This window comes from Pongo abelii, chromosome 8 (genome assembly GCF_028885655.2).
Source record: "Pongo abelii isolate AG06213 chromosome 8, NHGRI_mPonAbe1-v2.0_pri, whole genome shotgun sequence".
Taxonomy (NCBI): domain Eukaryota; kingdom Metazoa; phylum Chordata; class Mammalia; order Primates; family Hominidae; genus Pongo; species Pongo abelii.
Window position 1 is genome coordinate 72,302,126 of NC_071993.2, and position 17,440 is coordinate 72,319,565.

Genomic DNA, 17,440 nt, shown 5'->3' on the forward strand with positions numbered 1-17,440 from the left:
AAAGTTAGAGGGCTGCCTATGGCCCAAAATCAAGCCCAGAGAAATTTACCATGAGGGGTGATGGGGCAAGGCTGGCATGTGTCAGGCACGGAGGCGAGTAACCCGCCTACGGGCTGCTGCATGTTGAGAGCCCTCCTGGGGCAGGCTGTGTAGCCTAGTGGTGAAGGTCACATGCAGAAGCCTGACCATGCCACTTATAGCTGTGTGACTTTGGACAAGTGACTTAGCCTCTCTGAGTTGCACTTTCATCATCTGTAAAGTGGGGATGATAAAAGTGCCTAGCACTGAGTTCCTCTGTCATTTCACTGAGAGGATGACATGAGACAATGCGTGTGAAGCCCTTGGCCATGATGAGCCTGACATGTAGTAGCTGTGGCTGGTGGTGGTGGTGGTGTGCTGTTGCTAGTACTTCAAAGCCTCTCAAAGACACAATGGATCCATTCCCAAAGCTAAAGGCTATCTTTTGAGGGTCAGATAAGCTGTGCCCCAGAGAGTTGAGGAGACTTGACCAAGGCTGTGCCACAATCACCGTCAAACCAGCCACAGTGCCCATGAGTTCCAACTTCCAGTCCAGTGCTCTAGCCACAGGACCCAGCACCTCCCTCCCTGGGCACTGAAAAGTTCCCAGATCTCATGAGTCTGGGGAGGGCCAAGGACCACTGCGGAGGGGCCTGAGGGGCTGTGGGCAGAGTCTCACCTGTCAGGGTCATCACTGAAGAAGTAGTTGACTTCCCCAAAGGTGCCTGCATCATTGTCTGTTGCCTGCAACAGTGAGAACAAGAAATCATTACTGCCAGGCCCAGCTGAGGCTTCAGGTCCACAGGAAACCCATGTTCCTCTCGCACGTCTCCTTTGGCCCAGGTTGAATTTTCTGAGGCCCAGACCCCAGTGGGGCCTGGTGAAAGCCTGCTGCCAGTCTGGGTTAGGAGCAGGTCAGAAGCAGAGTGGGACAGAAACTGGCCTCTCCACCCCCACCGGGTATTCCTTCTCTGTGGCCATCCCAGTGAGGCCCTCCTCCATCTCCCCTGACCTGAAGTTTTAGTGGGGGTTTGGCTTTTGTGGTTTGGAACATTGGCTTCCATATTGTCCCTGGCATGGTTCTAATCCACAGTGCAGGCTAAATGACATCATTCATTCATTCAATAGTTACTTATGACACACATAATCCATGCAAGGCGCTGTTCTAGATGTGACCTCTGCTCTCTTCCCAGACCACTGCCCTAGAGCTGGGCAAACTGTTACCTGCCACCAGATGCCTGTAGGGAAAGGCCTCAGACTGACTTTGGGGTCCACTTGCATCTGTTTTATATTTAAGGTATCTCTATAAGATTGTAAGTAGATAAAGCCCTCACGGCTAAAAATATATTTTGATCCCTTTGTGCTCAATATTTTTTGAGGTTCCTTTTAAAGTTCCTGGAGTCTATGAAATCTAGTAAATTCTGTTCTTTTTGATAAGCCTGAATTTTCAAGGAAAAGCTAATTTGTGTTTAGTATATTCAGTTCAGGAAGGCAGATAAGTGAAAAATATACTTCTATCCCAAATGAATGAAATGAAAAAAAGTTTATACCCAAAGGGTTAAGATCTTAGTTATCCAGAAAACTTGGCTATACAGAAAGATGCCATTTCTGGGGGCTCTGGGCTGCCAGCTTGTATAGGACTGCCTCTTGTGCCTGATTTCCATTAAATATCCCCACAGCTTATGCTCCTGCAGACTGTGCAGACCTCTGTCCCCGCCACTACCCCAGCCAGGCTCAGAGCTCATCACAGGTTCTCAGGGTGTGCGTGCTGAACAAGTGAAAGGAAGGCGCTGAGCCATGTCACCACCCTCCAACCCAGGACTGGCTCCCGGACGGGCCCTCTCCCACTGCCTGTGCCATTCCTCAAGATGGCAGCAGCCACTGCTGGCTCCTGCACGCCTTCTACCTACAACCCCTTCACCCTCACAACAGCCCTGTGAGGTAGGTACTATTATTAGCACCACCTCCAATTTACAGATGGGGAAACTGAGGCATTGAGACAGTACATCATTCACTCAAGGCTTCACGGCTAGAGAAAGAACAGTGCTGGGTTTGAATCCTGTGCCATCTAGCCATGCCCATGCCCTCCATCAGTGATTGCCTCTGAGCCAAGAGGGGTGCTTGTTCTCAGAAGGAAGGGAGCCTGGTTATTCCAGGCGAGAGGAGCCCACACTGCCCAAAGTAACCAGATTCATCCTCACTTTACAGGGACAGAAGAGAAGGGGAGCGGGAGGAATCCCAGAGCCCTTCCCACCCCTAGGTTCCACTGACAATCATGGTCATCAATGCATGGTCTTGTTGGACTGTTATAACTGCAGCTTGGTCTCGGGAAGATCTGACTGCCATGCCATTGAGCCCTTTGGCGAGGGGTCACTGTGGTGTGGAGGCCTCAGTTCCAGGTCACTGTGTGACCAAACCGTATCTCCTTGGCCCCCATCATTTGCCTTTGTCAAAGGAAAAGGGTTTGGGGAAGGACGAGGGCAGGGCAGGCACCTGTGGGGCTCACTGTGCAGCACAGATGGTGCCTGGCATGCAGTAGATGCTTCATAAATGCCTGAAAAATGAATAAGAAGGGGGTGGTGCAGAGAAAATAGGGAAGGGGCAGAGAGACGGGGTGAAGACAAAGAAGGCAGGACTCAGAAGAAAGAGGACAGAAGTGAAGCAAATGACAGAAAGAAAAGGAAAAGGGAAGTAGAGGAGAGACAGCAGGCTAGGAGGTGGAGAAGAGCAGCTGAGAAGCAGAAAGTGGGGTGTGCAGGAAGGGAGGGGCCTGGGTCATCGGGGGTGTGCTGCCCCTGGAGAAGGTCACATCTGAGCCCTGGGGATGAGCCCTTCAGATCTGGGTGCTCCACAAAATTGCTCTGGACTGTCAGGACAGGAAGGATGTGTGAGGTGCCTGGGTCCCATCCCCTTCACCCTGGGGCCTGGAGCAGCTGAGGCCCAGGGAAATTAGGTGATGAGCCCCAGGAGACAGGACTGGACTGTCTTAGAGCAGAAGCTGGCTTCACACCCTCAACCCCTGCAAGGCTTGGCCTCCCCTGCCCACGTTGGACTGGGCACAGCTATGGCTCCCACGGTGACCCTTGTCCCCAGGGCCTCTCATTGCCCGCCCAGGCTGCTGATGCTGACCAGGGAAGATTTGTGAGTCCTTCAGTACCACCGCCTAATGACCATGTGAAATATGTATGCCTGGGTGAGGAGGAGAGGGAGAACTTTCATTTTTCAAGTGTAGGAAGCCAAACTAGATGAAAAGCTGCTCCTTGCCCCTGCCAGGGTGAGGGCAGCAGCACTGACCTTGGGCCTTGATGGGTGCAGGGCCAGTGCCAGGCTGCAGCAGGGCCTGTCAGGGGCCCTGGGCCTGGGAGGAGGCGGTAGATCTGTGCTCGAAGGAAAACCCCTCCCCTCCTATACACATTTTCGGCCCTTAATGTCTAGCCTCATCTCTGACCCAAAATGGAACACGTGCAGCTCCCAGGACCTGGCTCTGCCTGCTCAGCTTGGACAGCGCCCCTCCCTCTCCTGCCTGGCTCACACCCTTCTGCCCTCCCTGACCCCCAAGGCAAAGTTAGGGCTCCTCCCTGCACTCACTCAGTATTCCCAGCCCTGATCACACTGAGGCACTGAAGCTAAGGCTAATGCGTGTCTCTCCCAACCAGGACGTGGCTCCCAGAGGGCAGCGCGGGGTCATGGGGTCCACATGTGCCCAGGGCCTAGTAGAGGGCCTGGACATAAAGGCAGCTCAGGAAAGGTAAGTCTATCTCTGTCACCTATAACTACAACTGCACCCACGTTCTCATGACACATACCAATGTATGAATTTACTTTTGACCAGATCTCCACAGGTAAGTACTGTTATTACCACCTGCCATCCTGCCCTATCCAGGCAGGCACAGTGACTGAGTCTATCCCAGCCCCAATCTGCTTGTCATGGCACCTTTTAAACAACCTCCTCCCAAGCAACACTTGTTTGTGGCTGACCAACTGAAAGTCCAACAGACAAATAAAGTAGCAGACAGACAATGACCCTTGGGGCCCATTTTAGGAAGGAGGGTTCGAGGAGTGCCAAGGGCCTATGTATAGAGAACAAAATTTCCTCTTCCTGCTTCAAACACCCCCTTCCCTGCAATGTTCTAGGAATGAGCATGTCTGTCTCCCTGCAGGGTAACTTCCAGGGTCTCACAGGCCAGCCAGATGGTGACAGGGATTGGGGAAGGGGATGGCTCAGCTGGCCACTTTCATATTGTACCTAAGAAATGCCAAACCAAAGCCCAGGCATGGTGGCTCACACCTGTAATCCCAGCACTTTGGTTTGGGAGGCCGAGGCGGATGGGTCACTTGAGGTGAGGAGTTCAAGACCAGTCTGGTCAACATGGTGAAACCCCATCTCTATTAAAAATAGAAAAATTAGCCAGGCATGGTGGCAGTTGCCTGTAGTCCCAGCTACTCAGGAGGCTGAGGCAGGAGAATTGCTTGAACCTGGGAAGCGGAAGTTGCAGTGAACCGAGATTGCACCACTGCACTCCAGCCTGTGTGACAGAGTGAGACCCTGTCAAAAAAAAAAAAAAAAAAGATGCCAAACCAGGGCTCCACGTGAGCACCTCAGCTGTGCTCCAGGCTCCTCCCTCTGGTGTTTGTGTGTCTCTGTTGCCATCTAATGGCTCCCCACTGGCTCTGGGCTGGCACTCAGAGGTACACACTAGTGCATTTTACTACTTGTCAAGGCTCTCATAAGAGGCCCAGGGGCAAGAAGTCAAAGCCAGTAGCTAAAATTATTGTCCTTCTCTGCTCGAAATCCTTCAATGGCTCCCTATGATCTGCTGAATTAATTTCAGACCCATACCCTAGTGTCAAGGCTGTCCACAGTCTGGTTGGGCTTAGTGTTCTTGTATCTACCTCTTCCCTGGTGCACCCCAGACTGTTCTCTCATTGCTGGTTCCTCTATCCTTTCCTTCTGTAACTGCCTTCCAAACTCTGATCCACCCCCCAGGCCCATCCCAAATGCCCCTCTCCTAGAGTCCCTAACCATTCACTGGTCTTGACCCAGGAGCCCCTCGTCATCCCTCTCTTGGAACACGTGGCAGAATCTGCCATTCCTGAAAACTGTCTGTGTGTGCCCCACTTTCCTCCCTGTGAAGGAGAGAAGTTTGTCTAACTCATTTTTGTATCCTATGTAGTACCCCCATACAGGGCTCAACATCTCTGCCCAATTTAGTAGAATGTGTGATTTCCATTGCCAGCCACGGAGGACCAGCATAACCTTCCTCCTGTGGGGCTGATACCCCCGCATCAGACACCACGGTGGGCAGCAAGCAGCGACAGAGGGGTTGCCGGATTGCATGGGGTGAGGCGGGGTTTATAGAGCACCCCCAACGCCCTGGCCCCTGCCGAGGCTCCCTATTGCCCCTGCCCTGCCCAGAAGGAGACAGGCACAGAGGATGTGCAGAAGCAGCTGAAGATGCCCGGCACACCGCTGAAGGCAACAGTGACCAGACACTTGTTCAGTCACATATTTAGTAAATTTTTTTTTTGAGACGGAGTCTCGCTCTGTCACCCAGGCTGGAGTGCAATGGTGCGATCTTGCCTCACTGCAACCTCCGTCTCCCGGGTTCAAGCAATTCTCCTGCCTCAGCCTCCTGAGTAGCTGGGATTACAGGCGTGCGCCACCATGCCCGGCTAATTTTTGTATTTTTAGTAGAGATGTGGTTTCACCATGTTGGTCAGGCTGGTCTCAAACTCCTGACCTTGTGATCCGCCTGCCTTGGTCTCCCAAAGTGCTGGGATTACAGGCGTGAGCCACCTCGCCCGGCCTAGTAATATTTTTTGAGCTTTTCCAATGTGCTGGCTGCTGTGCCCAACACTGAAGTCACATCCTAAGCATGACAACCTGGACTGCCACTTAAAATCAGAATGGGGAGGCCAGGCATGGTGGCTCATGCCTGTAATCCCAGCACTTTGGGAGGCCAAGGCAGGCCGATCACCTGAGATCAAGAGATCAAGACCATCCTGGCCAACATGGCAAAACCCAGTCTCTACTAAAAATACAAAAATTAGCCGGACATGGTGGCACATGCCTGTAATCCCAGCTACTCAGGAGGCTGAGGCTGGAGAATCGCTTGAACCCGGCAGGTGGAGGTTGCAGTGAGCAGAGATGGCACCACTGCACTTCAGCCTAGTGACAGAGTGAGACTCCATCTTACAAAAAAAAAAAAAAAAAAGAAAAAAAAGTCAGAATGGGGAGACAGATCACCAAGGGGAGAAATAACTAAGTAATGTAATTCCAGGCAGTGGTAAGAACTACGAAGAAAACAAGGCTGAAAGTGGGCTTGAAGGTCACTGAGGCTGCTGGCTTAGATAGATTCATTCTGGAGAAGCTGTCTTTGGGCAGGTGTATGTCAGTCTATGGGACAGTCATCGGCTGGGCACCGAGAAGTCCAGGTAGCTCCTAGAGAGAGCTGGGCACCTGCTGGCACCAAGGCCTGGAGAAGGGCTCAGGAAGTCTCTGCCTCCCCCATCAGCCTCCCTCAGCAGAACCATCAGGGGAAGACCAGTGGAGATCAGTGGCCGCTCAGCGCTCAGCACCCGTCCTTGTGGTCAGCCCCTGCCCTGCAGTCAGCATGTCGGGGAGAGGGTGCAGCCAAGACTGGCTGCTGCCTAGCGCCTGATTTATAAGGCGTTTCTTCTGATTCTCCCCAGTGCTGGCATTACCAGCAAAACTAATTCCGTCATTTGGGCTTTTATAATTGCATCTGCAAGTGCTTATTTCTGTGATGGACAATGCTGGCAGAAGTGTAATTTTCTTCTGCTGACAAAAAGGAAAAAAATAAATACATACGGGGGTGAAAAATTTCAAGGTTAATACAAGGTGATTGGAGGAGCCTATGGTGGGGGAATGGCTACATGCTTGGACTGGCAAGGCCTGAGTCAGCAATGCCAGTCTTTCTCCTGGCTGTAGCGAGGGGAAGGGGCAAGAGGGTGCCCCTCTGACATTTCGTTTTGAGCACTTAACTATGTGCCACCAAATTTACCAAGCATTTCCTGCACTTTATTTCATTCAATCTTCCCAGCAGCCCTATAGGACCAGCACCATAGTATCCCCACTTTATAGATGAAGGATGGGACAGAGACTCAAGAGAGATCAATCGACTTGGCCAGGGTGAAACAGTCACAGCGCTAGAACATGAATCAATATGGTTAACTCCAAGGCATGCGCTCTTAAGACCTTCCCTCCCTTGCTCCTCCCTTTGGTGGGGCTGGGGGAGCGAAGTCTGAGCCTGAGAAGTCTGAGTCTGAGCTTGAGAGCTCAGCCATGGGATCCAGGGTGCTCCCACTAGGGTCATCCTCCTCGCCCTGTCGAAGACTGATGGGCCCCCACAGGCAGTTTGCCCTTCTTGTCATGGCGGCTTCTGCTCCCTACATTCTGCTTGGAAAGAGTGGGCTCCCAGCAACTCCAGCTACACCCACCAGCAAAGGGGTCTCTGGCTGTGGTTTCCTAGGATGCAGCCTCTGAGCCTAGACCCTCAGATACCCAAGCAGATGCCTCCCACAGACCCTTAAAGAAGGACCCCACCCCATCCCATGCCTCCCACAGACCCTTAAAGAAGGACCCCACCCCATCCCAGGCTTGGTCTTGGTCTGTGCAGGTGGCTCAGGGCCCGGGTTGGAGGGAGCTGTGTGGCCCAACCTGAGGCCACCTTGGAAGGATGGCGCAGTCTGGCTGGCTGCAAGTGCCGCTCCTGACCCACCTGGGGCTTTTCCCACGGCACCCTCTCATGTAGTCCCCCTTCATCTTGTGCATTCAAAACTCTATGTCCAGCCCAGCTCCCGGCCCTCTGGTGCTCAGCGCAACATCTTATGCCCACTCTCTGGGGACCCGCTATTCCAACAGTGCTCAGGCCCTCCTGTCTCTTTGTCCCCTTCCTGAGAACCCCTTCTTACCCAGCCTTTCTTTGCAATTAACAGTCATCATCTCTCACCCTTTTCCATTGATTTGCCCTGGAACAGGGTCCCCCACCTTACAGGTTGCCTGCCTTGTGTGTCTTCGTGTCATCTCTCTTCCTGTGTCTCCATGCTTCCTATTTCTTTAAACACACGCACGCACCACACACAACCCCTTTCTCTTCCTCTCTCTGCATCTCAGGCAGCTGCCAACAACTTTCTGCATCCTGTACCCCCTGTACACTCTCCTAGAAACTTTCCTTTTCTCTCCCTGTCTGGCTCAGGTAGACTCTACTCAGAGGTCTCCTACACCTCCACCCCTCACACACACACACACACACACACACACACTCTCTCTCTCTCTCTCTCTCTCTCTCTTTCTCTGCCTCAAGCAGCACCCCTACTTTCCCCCCGCCCAGTCTCAGCCCCTGTGGTCTCCTCCACACCCCCTCCCTAGACACCTGGGTGTCTGTCCCTGCAGGCCACAGCCTGGCAGGCACGCACTCAATCACTCCCCATCAGCGCCCACACTCCTGTCACGCACGCACACTCACAGGAATGCCCCGCACGGGGCTTCTGCTCTGAAGCAAGGCAGGCCCAGCTGCCTCCGCAGCAGCCCTGGGTCCCAGCAACAGAGGCAGGCGGCCGGTGCTGGCAAGCAGTTCTGCTCCCATGCACAAATCTGCAGAGAAGGGCACGCAGTACAATTTGTTCAGGAAACAATAGCAATGTTTGACATGTCATAAGGATTGATGGAGCAGAAATTTACATGGGAGAATGCATTTTTAAACAGCTCTGTGGAGCCCCGGTGCTTCGCTGGTAATGCTTTCCTCATTCATCATTCACTGAGCCCTTCTGAATAAGTCCTTAAACTGTGTGAGATTAACTGCACTCTTGTAAGCTCTGGGGGGCTGGAGTGGCTGGCAGGAGGCAGGAGGACTCTGCTGCAGGAACCCGGTAGCCCAGAGGCCAGGGTGACCTCCACATGCCTGCTGGGGCCCCTGAGGCCCTTTTTCCTCCCCTCCCATAGTGCTGTGGACAAGGGTTCCAGCTTCTCTCTGGCATGTGAGGTAGAAGCCAATGGCCAGGAAATACCATCCAGTCTGCCCCACACTTCTCGGAAAATGCTTGGAGCCTTGGTTTTCCCCTCTCATCTCAGAAGGAAGTGATTTAATTTGAGAAGGAAGCCAGGGCTGGATGGATGGGAGCACGGTGGGTGTTAGATGGGCAAAGGGGAAGTGTGATGGGAAGCTGCTCTCTGAGTGCCTTTATGGGCATTCCTGGGGGTGGCCATGCACCCGGGAGGAAAGGAGATAATGGGTGCTCTAAGGAAAATGGCTCCCATTGCACTTTGAGTGAGAGATAAGAGAGTACATGTCCTGGGTTGGCAATGGTACCAGGGAGTGAGCGGTGGAGTGGAGGGGAGATGTTGGGGGGCTGTGATCACAGGAAAAGGCTCTCGTGCCTGCTCTGCGCCTTCTGAGCATGTGGGAGGCCTTAGAACAAGAAGAGGGTGCTACTGGGAAGGGGGGCTGGGCTGGAGGCTCAAAGCCCTGGTTGAGTGTAGGGACCAAGCAGGAGGGCAGTGAGGACAGGATGGGGACCTGACTGGTGGTGAGGCCTGCAGAGAAAGGGAAGGGGACCTTCCCTCCCTTTTGTTCCATTGTGGACTTGGGCTGGACAGCCAGCACTCCATCACCAGTGCCAATGGTAGACGTTCCTAATGGATCATGGCATTGACTGCAGAGGAAGCCTCAGAATATCTCTCAATCAGTCTTTCCAACAACCAGTTGCAGGCGGAACTTGTGTTAATGCATCTTTGCTATCCTGTTGGACTCTCTGCTCCTTGAGGGTGAGAAATGTGCTTCTCCCTCGGGGGTGCAGTGTAAGACCAGGCACAAAAAACCTCCAAAGGGATTTGTGACCAGGTGCAAAGTCATGGAAATCCCACTGAGCTCGGGGGTGGGACCTGGATTCTGCCCTACGTGCACGTGGGACGCAGTTGCATAAGACACTGGGGTTGGCCAGCATGCTGCATATATCTTCTCCACGGTGCCTGCTCCTGGCTGTCCTTGTGCCAGCGTCCATCCTCAAGCAGCCTCCTCACCTTGCCCACACACCGCCCTCTGCTCCTGCCTCTCAGATAGTCGCTAGGTTCCTAACAGGCCAAGCGGCTGCAGTCTCACACCCTTTGCACTCACAGGTTCCTCTGCTAGGTCACTCTTCCCCAGATCTCCGGATTGCTGCTCCTTCTCTTCCCTGCGACCTCAGTGGACAGACTCCGATCTACATTTGCAAAGCACTTGCATTTGTAAAAGCAAACTCTGACTACAACTCCAGGGCAGGAACAGAGGCTCCGAGATGAGGCAGTTAAGGCAGTCACACAGGGGCAGTGGGAGGCAGTGGGGGCTTGGACCAGGGTAGTCAGGGAAGTCCAGCTGGATGTGGCTGGACTCCAGATATGTTTGGAATCTGGAGCTGGTGGTTCTTGCCAGTGGATAGGTGTGGTGGGAGAAGGTCATGGTTTTGGTAAGAACATCTGGGTGAATGTTGACTGGGCTTCCCCCCACCACTAGAATATAAGCTTTATGAGGGCAGGAACTGAGTCTGTCTTGTTCCCCAGGGATCCCCAGCACCCATCCAGTGCCTGACACACAGGAAGCCCTCAACAAACATCAGCTAAATAGATGAAAGAATAAATGAGATACCTGATGACTTATGAGGATCTTTTTTTAGCAGACAAGCTAAGGATCTTAATCCTGAGTAGATGGACTTCTAGGGAGGAAAGGACATCAGAAAGATGATCATGGGGGCTGGGGGAGAGATAAAGGAAGATGGGGAGGGGAGAGGGAGAAGGAGAGAAAGGAAGTGATCAAAGGAGGAGGAGAAGGAAGAGGGGAGAGAAGGGAGGAGGGGGAATGTGGAGGAGATCAAAGGAAGAACAGAAGGAGTAACCACAGTAACATCTGCTCTGAGCCTCAGTTTTCCTATCTGTAAAATGGAGGTAATGAGAGCACCCACCTCAGGGAATTATTGTGAGGATTAAGGAAGGTAATACACACAGTCGCTTTAGCTCTGTGCCCGGCACACGGGAGCCACTTTCTAAGTGGAGCTAGTATTATTATTTCCACTTCCAGTTCTAAGAGCTCTCTTTGTCCAGCCTTCTGCAAATGTGCTCCTGCTGAGCCTCCTCCCAGGCCAGCCCTCCCATCTGCCTGTCCTGTGCCAGCAGCGGGTCCGTGGAGGTGGAGGGGAAGCGGCGCTAAGCCCTGCAGGAGGGATGCTCTAGGGAAGCCAAGCCCAGCCCTGGGTGGAGGCTGAAGGGTGCTCTCCAGGTGTGAGGCCCTCGGCTTGTTTGTTATCACAGACGTGGTGTTGTTCTTGGGCTCCTCCACCTTCTTCCTTATTTCCCTTTATTTTATTTTGAAACCTGGAAATAAAAATTGATGGGGAGCAAATTGCTCTGGCCAGCAGCTCTGCGCTTAAAGGAGTCGTAGTGGGGGAAGCAATTACGGTATGTCAAAGGCTGTCAAGGTGGCCGGTGTCTGCCTGTGCCAAGTGCCTGGCACCACCTGGTGGTCCCTGGGGCCTCTTGCCAGGGAGATGCCTGGAGGAGGGGTATCGGGCTCCCCTCAGAGGCACAGGGATAAGGCACTTCACACAACCAGTCCCTAATCCTTTTTTTTTGAGACAGAGTCTCACTCTGTCGCCCGGGCTGGTGTGCAGTGGCACGTTCTTGGCTCACTGCAACCTCCGCCTCCTGGGTTCAAGCAACTCTCATGCCTTAGCTTCCAGAGTAGCTGGGATTACAGGTGCCCACCACCATGCTTGGCTAATTTCCTAATCTTTAAAACAACCAAAAACACAGGGGTCACATTCCATTTTACAGGCAAATAAACTGGCTGACAATACCTGCAAAAATAGTAGTAATGCTCACTGATTTAATCCTTACTGGGTTCCAGGCATTATTCTAAGAAATGCACACGTATTGACACATTTAATCTTCACTCCCACTCTATGAGACAGGTACTAATACTGTCTTCATTTATGGACAAGGAAAGCGAGGCTCAGAGAGATTAAGCAACATGCCTGAAGTCACAGTTCCCACACAGGGCAAGAAAAAAGACCCAGCAAGGCCAGAGGTTAAAAGTCCAAAGATGGTGTAGACAGGGAGTGGCAAGGGAGGCAAGGGCCAAGAGGAGTCCAGGGACCACGAGTCAGTCAGGGCTTCCTGGAGGAGGCAGAGCAGAGCTGCAGCCAGAAGAAGAGGTGGGGCCTTGAGATGCAGCGGAGATGGCACTCCCGGCGGGCAACTGAGGGAGAAGCCCAAGGAGGCTGCAGCCCGGGGTGGGTGGTTCAGAGACGGGTTGGGTCACGGAGAGAAAATACAAAAGCCGGCATTGGAAGAGCTGTCAGGTCCCCATGGCTAGCCCTTCACGTCCTTATCAACATGTCCCTGTCACTACTTAAGACATCTTCAAGGGTGTGTAATGGGTTGAATGGTGACCTCCCAAAAGAGAGATCCATGTCTTAACCTCTGGGACCCACAAATATGACCTTATTTGGTAAATGGGACTTTGAGAAAATAATTATGTGGAAGATTTTGAGAGGAGACCATCCTGGGTTATCTGGGAAGGCCATAAATCCAATGACAAATGTCCTCATAAAGACATCCAGAGGAGAGGCACAGAGAAGACGCATGCAAAGACTGGAGTTCTGCAGCCACAGGCCCTGAACGCCTGGAGCCTCCAGAAGCTGGGAAAGGCCAGGCAGGATTCCCTGCTCAGCCTGAGGAGGAAGGACAGCCCTGCCAGCCCCTCCATTTCAGATTTCTGACTCCAGAGCTGCAGGAGAACACATTTCTGTAGTTTTAAGCCAGCCAGGTGGTGGCACCCTAGGAAATGGATACAGGCGATACCCAGGGAAGGGGCAAGGGAGCAAGATGCTCATAATCAGAAAGGACTTGGGCCCTCTCTGGGGCCAGTTATCGAGTTGGGATGATGTGGTAGAAAAGGAAAAGGGGAAGGGCCTGAGAGATGTGGGGACAGACACTGTGTCTGAAGCTCAGTTAAGTGGGACATTATGAGCCGAGGAGATGAGAGAAGGGGGCAAAGACAGTCCAATCAACCCCCTGGGGGTGCAGCAAAACCTGGGCTGGTAACGACGCCTCCTACCATGACAGCATCTTCCCAATGTCCCCACCACAAGTTGTAAGTCTGACACCCTCCCTCCTCTCCCTTGCCCTGTGGGATACGCAGGTGTCAGGCAGCCCCCAGTCTAGTGAGAAGGTGGAGAGAGGTACCTGGGTGGGGGCTGGTCACTGCCTATGCTCCAGAGACATGTCCTCACTCCAAGGTGACTTGGTGCCTGGCAGGACACCCCCTATGCCTGTCACTGCCAGGTGCTGATTGGGTCGGCCCATACGGCTGGCTAATGAACCATATTGATTCCACATTCTCGTGTTGTCTCCCTAAATGGCAAGCCACACATCTGATAGATTAAATACCCACACGATTTCTCGCCTGACATCTCCGTCACTCCACCCGCAGGTCCCTGATGAATTTTACAGCCCCAGGCTGCCGGAAGAAATTAAGGTCAAAGTCCCACGCAGGAAATATAAATCACCCATGATCTCTGAGACCAGCAGAGGCTGCGGGCCCAGCCCCTCACTCACCTGGGCCCACGCAGCCCAGAGCTGCACCTTGATGGTGCAGTGATGGTGCAGCTGGGTTGTGTGTGTGCGCGCGCAGGGTGTGTGTGCGCGCGCAGGGTGTGTGTGCGCGCGCAGGGTGTGAGGGGGCGCGCAGGGTGGGAGGGGGCGCGCAGGGTGGGAGGGGGCGCGCTGGGTGGGAGGGGACGCGCTGGGAGGGAGGGGGCGCGCTGAGTGGAAGGGGGTGCAGGGTGGGAGGGGGCGCGCGGGGTGGGAGGGGGCGCGCGGGGTGGGAGGGGGCGCGCGGGGTGGGAGGGGGCGCGCAGGGTGGGAGGGGGCGCGCTGGGTGGAAGGGAGCGCGCTCGGTGGGAGGGTGCGCAGGGTGGGAGGGGGTGCAGGGTCGGGGGCGCGCTGGGTGGGAGGGCGCGCAGGGTGGTAGGGCGCGCGCAGGGTGGGAGGGGGCGCGCAGGGTGGGAGGGGGCGCGCTGGGTGGGGGGGCGCGCTAGGTGGGAGGGGGCGCGTGGGGTGGGAGGGGGCGCAGGGTGGGAGGTGGACGCGCAGGGTGGGAGGGCGCGCAGGGTGGGAGGGGTACGCTAGGAGCACCCATGCCAAGAAGCAGCCCTCACTCCCAGTCCCCTGACATTTAGGTTTCCTGACTCCTCTGCCCACCCCACCCCAGTTATCAGAATGTCCTAAGGCAGGCTGGAGAAACCCACTGAGAGAAGAGCCGCCTATCTCATTTATTTGCTTCCCAAGGAATCCAAAACACTCTGGCCTCACTGTTTTAAAAACGTCCCCAGAAGGTGGAGAGGGTACAGTAACATTCTCCCCATTTTGCAGATGGAGAAACAGAGGTGTTCAGAGAAAAGGGGCTGGTCCAGGGTCATTCAGTGAGTCAAACACCTGAATCTTCTGACTACCAGTGTGTAGGTGGCGATACAGTGGAAGCCTAAAGGGCTCTTTTGTCCTGGCTTTGTTCCCTTTTTAGGTGGGTGGGTGGGGTTCTCCTGCAGGAGGCTGGGCCGGCAGAGGGAGCGCTGGGCCTGGGTCAGCTTGGATGTTGGCTAATCAAGTTCAGTGTCTGTCTCGTCATATCTCAGCCCCACAGTTTCTCCAGGCTCTCGGGGAGCAGTTCAGTCTCCATGAAGGGGCTGCACTGCCCCATGGTTAAGGGAAAGAATTTTGGCATCTTGGAGACCAGGGGGGTTCATGCCTCCATTCTGCCCCTTCCATGGGAGTGCGGTCTGACACAGAGCTACCTTCTCTGAAACTCAGTGCTGTCATCTACAAAATGGGGAGGCTAATTTCAACCTCACCAGGTTGTCATGAGGCTTCGATAACACACGTGACAGGAGCTCAGCTTGGCACCAGGCTCTCAATATTAGTACCTATCATTTGATTAGCACCTGGTCTGTGTCAGGCATTGGGCTAAGCACTTTACATGTTATGATTTCACTGAAGCCCACATAATTCTATAATGAACTATCACCACCCCTACTTCCAAAGAGGAAATGGAGGCACACAGAGGTGATCTGGCAGAGACTAAACAGCCATGCCTTCCCTAACTTTCACAAATTAACAGAAACTGATTTTATTTTTAAGGTGGACACAATGCTACCTGGCTAAAAATGCTAAATTTCCCAGCCTCCTTTGCAGCTAAGCACAGCCATGTGAGATGAGATTTTGACCAGTGAAGTGAGATGAAAGCAGAAGTTTGCAAAGCAATTCCAGGAAGTATCCTTAAAAGGGAGGGGAGGTTCCCTTTTCACTTCCTCCGTCCTGTAGCTTGAGAGATGGATGTGATGGCTGGAGTTCTGGCAACCACCTGGGACCATGAAGATGAGGGACACACCCTAGGGGTGGTGGAGAAGAGAGCTGGAAGGAGCCACCCAAGGCTGGTCATCTGTACACTGGGAGAAAAATACACCTCGATCGTATTTAAACAACTGTTTAAATATACCTTGATCGTATTTAACAACTGTTTTTGGGGTCTCTGTTGCTGGTGGCTGTACTGGCTCATTGTTGATACAAGTAACCTATTCAAAATCATAGCTCAGAAATGGCTGAGTTAGGCCAGGCACAGTGGCTCACTCCTGTAATCCCAGCACTTTGGGAGGCTGAGCGGGGCGGATCACAAGGTCAGGAGATTGAGACCATCCTGGCCAACACGGTGAAACCCCACCTCTACTAAAAATTCAAAAATTAGCTGGGTGTGGTGGCACGTGCCTGTAATCCCGGCTACTCAGGAGGTTGAGGCAGGAGAATCGCTTGAACCAGGGAGTCAAAAGTTGCAGTGAACCAAGATTGCACTACTGTACTCCAGCCTGGCAAGGGAGCGAAACTCCGTCTAAAAAAAAAAAAAAAAGGAAAGAAAGAAAAGAAACGGCTGAGTCAGGGTAAACCTGGGTGGTCTAAATCTGGAGGACGCGGTCTTTATCCCTTTGCTCCCTGTAGTAAACACTGGTGTCTTTGTCCCTTTGCTCCCTGTAGTGAACACTGAAGAAACACAAGTTGATACTACCTTCCTCCCCCTCATCAGATGGTGAAGCAGAGAAGGCTCCTTCTAGAGAGGTTCAAACTTAGTTTAGTTGAACATCTATCCATGAGTTGGTCATGAAATCAATCTAGTAGTTCATGGTTAGCACTTAGAAAATGAAATCTAGCAGAATTAAATCAGAAAACACTAGAGTGTATTATTACATGTGTTCAAGAAGTACTGCTTTGCTGGAGATAAGTGTCCGTGTGAGTATGTGTCCTGGGTCATGAAGTTAAATGTCGTTTTTATGACAGGCATATGGAACTTTGAGCCACTCCAGAAACAAGCTGGTAGGAACCACAGCTACTATCCCCGCTACAGAGATTACAGAGTGAGATTAAGCCACCCCAAACCCACAGAGCCAGCTCAACCTCTCCCTAAACCTCTGTGGGTCCCCCACCAACCTGCTGCTCTAGGCTTTCTCCCAAATGTTCCCTGGACAAACTCTTAGGCCTAGTTCCCAGTGGCTGCTTCTGTCACTCTCTCCCCTCTCTCCCCTGTCACCTGAGTTCCAGGGCTCATAACCTTCCTAGCTCATGGCATTGGTGGACTCTGAATAGGCATTTGGTCTGCAGCATTTACAAACTCATTCTAGCCCTGGCCACTTGTACAGCTGCCCATTGTCCCCTGGCCCAGAGGGTCCATTTTCTTTGCTCTGGCGTTCTCTGAGCGATTGTCTGAGCAGGAACAATCAGCAGCGAACCTACTGAAGGGTGACTTCTGACAGGCGCAGAGCACAGGGCGTCACGGGCTCTCTGTGCTGGAGGTGACTGTCTACAGGCACAGTCAGGTGTTGTTGGCACAGGGGGCCTTAGAGAGCGTCCAGCAGAACCCTTTCATTTTCCAGATGAGGAGGCTGAGGCCCCTTCAGCCATGGACCTGCTCAAGGTCACCCAGGGAGTGAGCAGCTCCTACCTTGCAAGCCCACTTTCCCTGGACTTTGGAGACAGCCGACTCCAAAAAGCTGGAGCCCAGCTTGGGAGGTGAGCCCTGAGGGTGACTGGCAGAATGGACTTTGGAGACAGCTGACTCCAAAAGGCGGGAGCCCAGCTTGGGAGGTGAGCCCTGAGGTTGACTGGCAGAATGGAGGGGAAGCCAGGGGCTTTGGAGTCAGACCATCTGGGGTCTGAATCTCAGTGTGGCTGCTCACTAACTGGCTGGCCTGGGACAAGCTGCTCACCTCTCCGGGCCTCAGCTTCTTCTACACAATGGGTATAGAAGAGACGGGGAACGCCCTGTAAAATGCCTGGCATTCACTAAGCTCACACCACTGCTTCACCAGGCCCAGGATGAACACAGTA

General features: G+C 53.3%; 1 protein-coding gene across 1 annotated transcript in view; it reads right to left on the reverse strand.

The window, feature by feature from the left end:
• Positions 1–17,440, reverse strand: part of CDH23 (cadherin related 23) — a 459,756-nt gene that overhangs the window by 138,930 nt on the left and 303,386 nt on the right. The window contains exon 14 of the mRNA XM_054522498.2: positions 698–762. Coding sequence (XP_054378473.2) covers positions 698–762 — 65 coding nt within the window. The remainder of the gene's footprint in view (positions 1–697; positions 763–17,440) is intronic.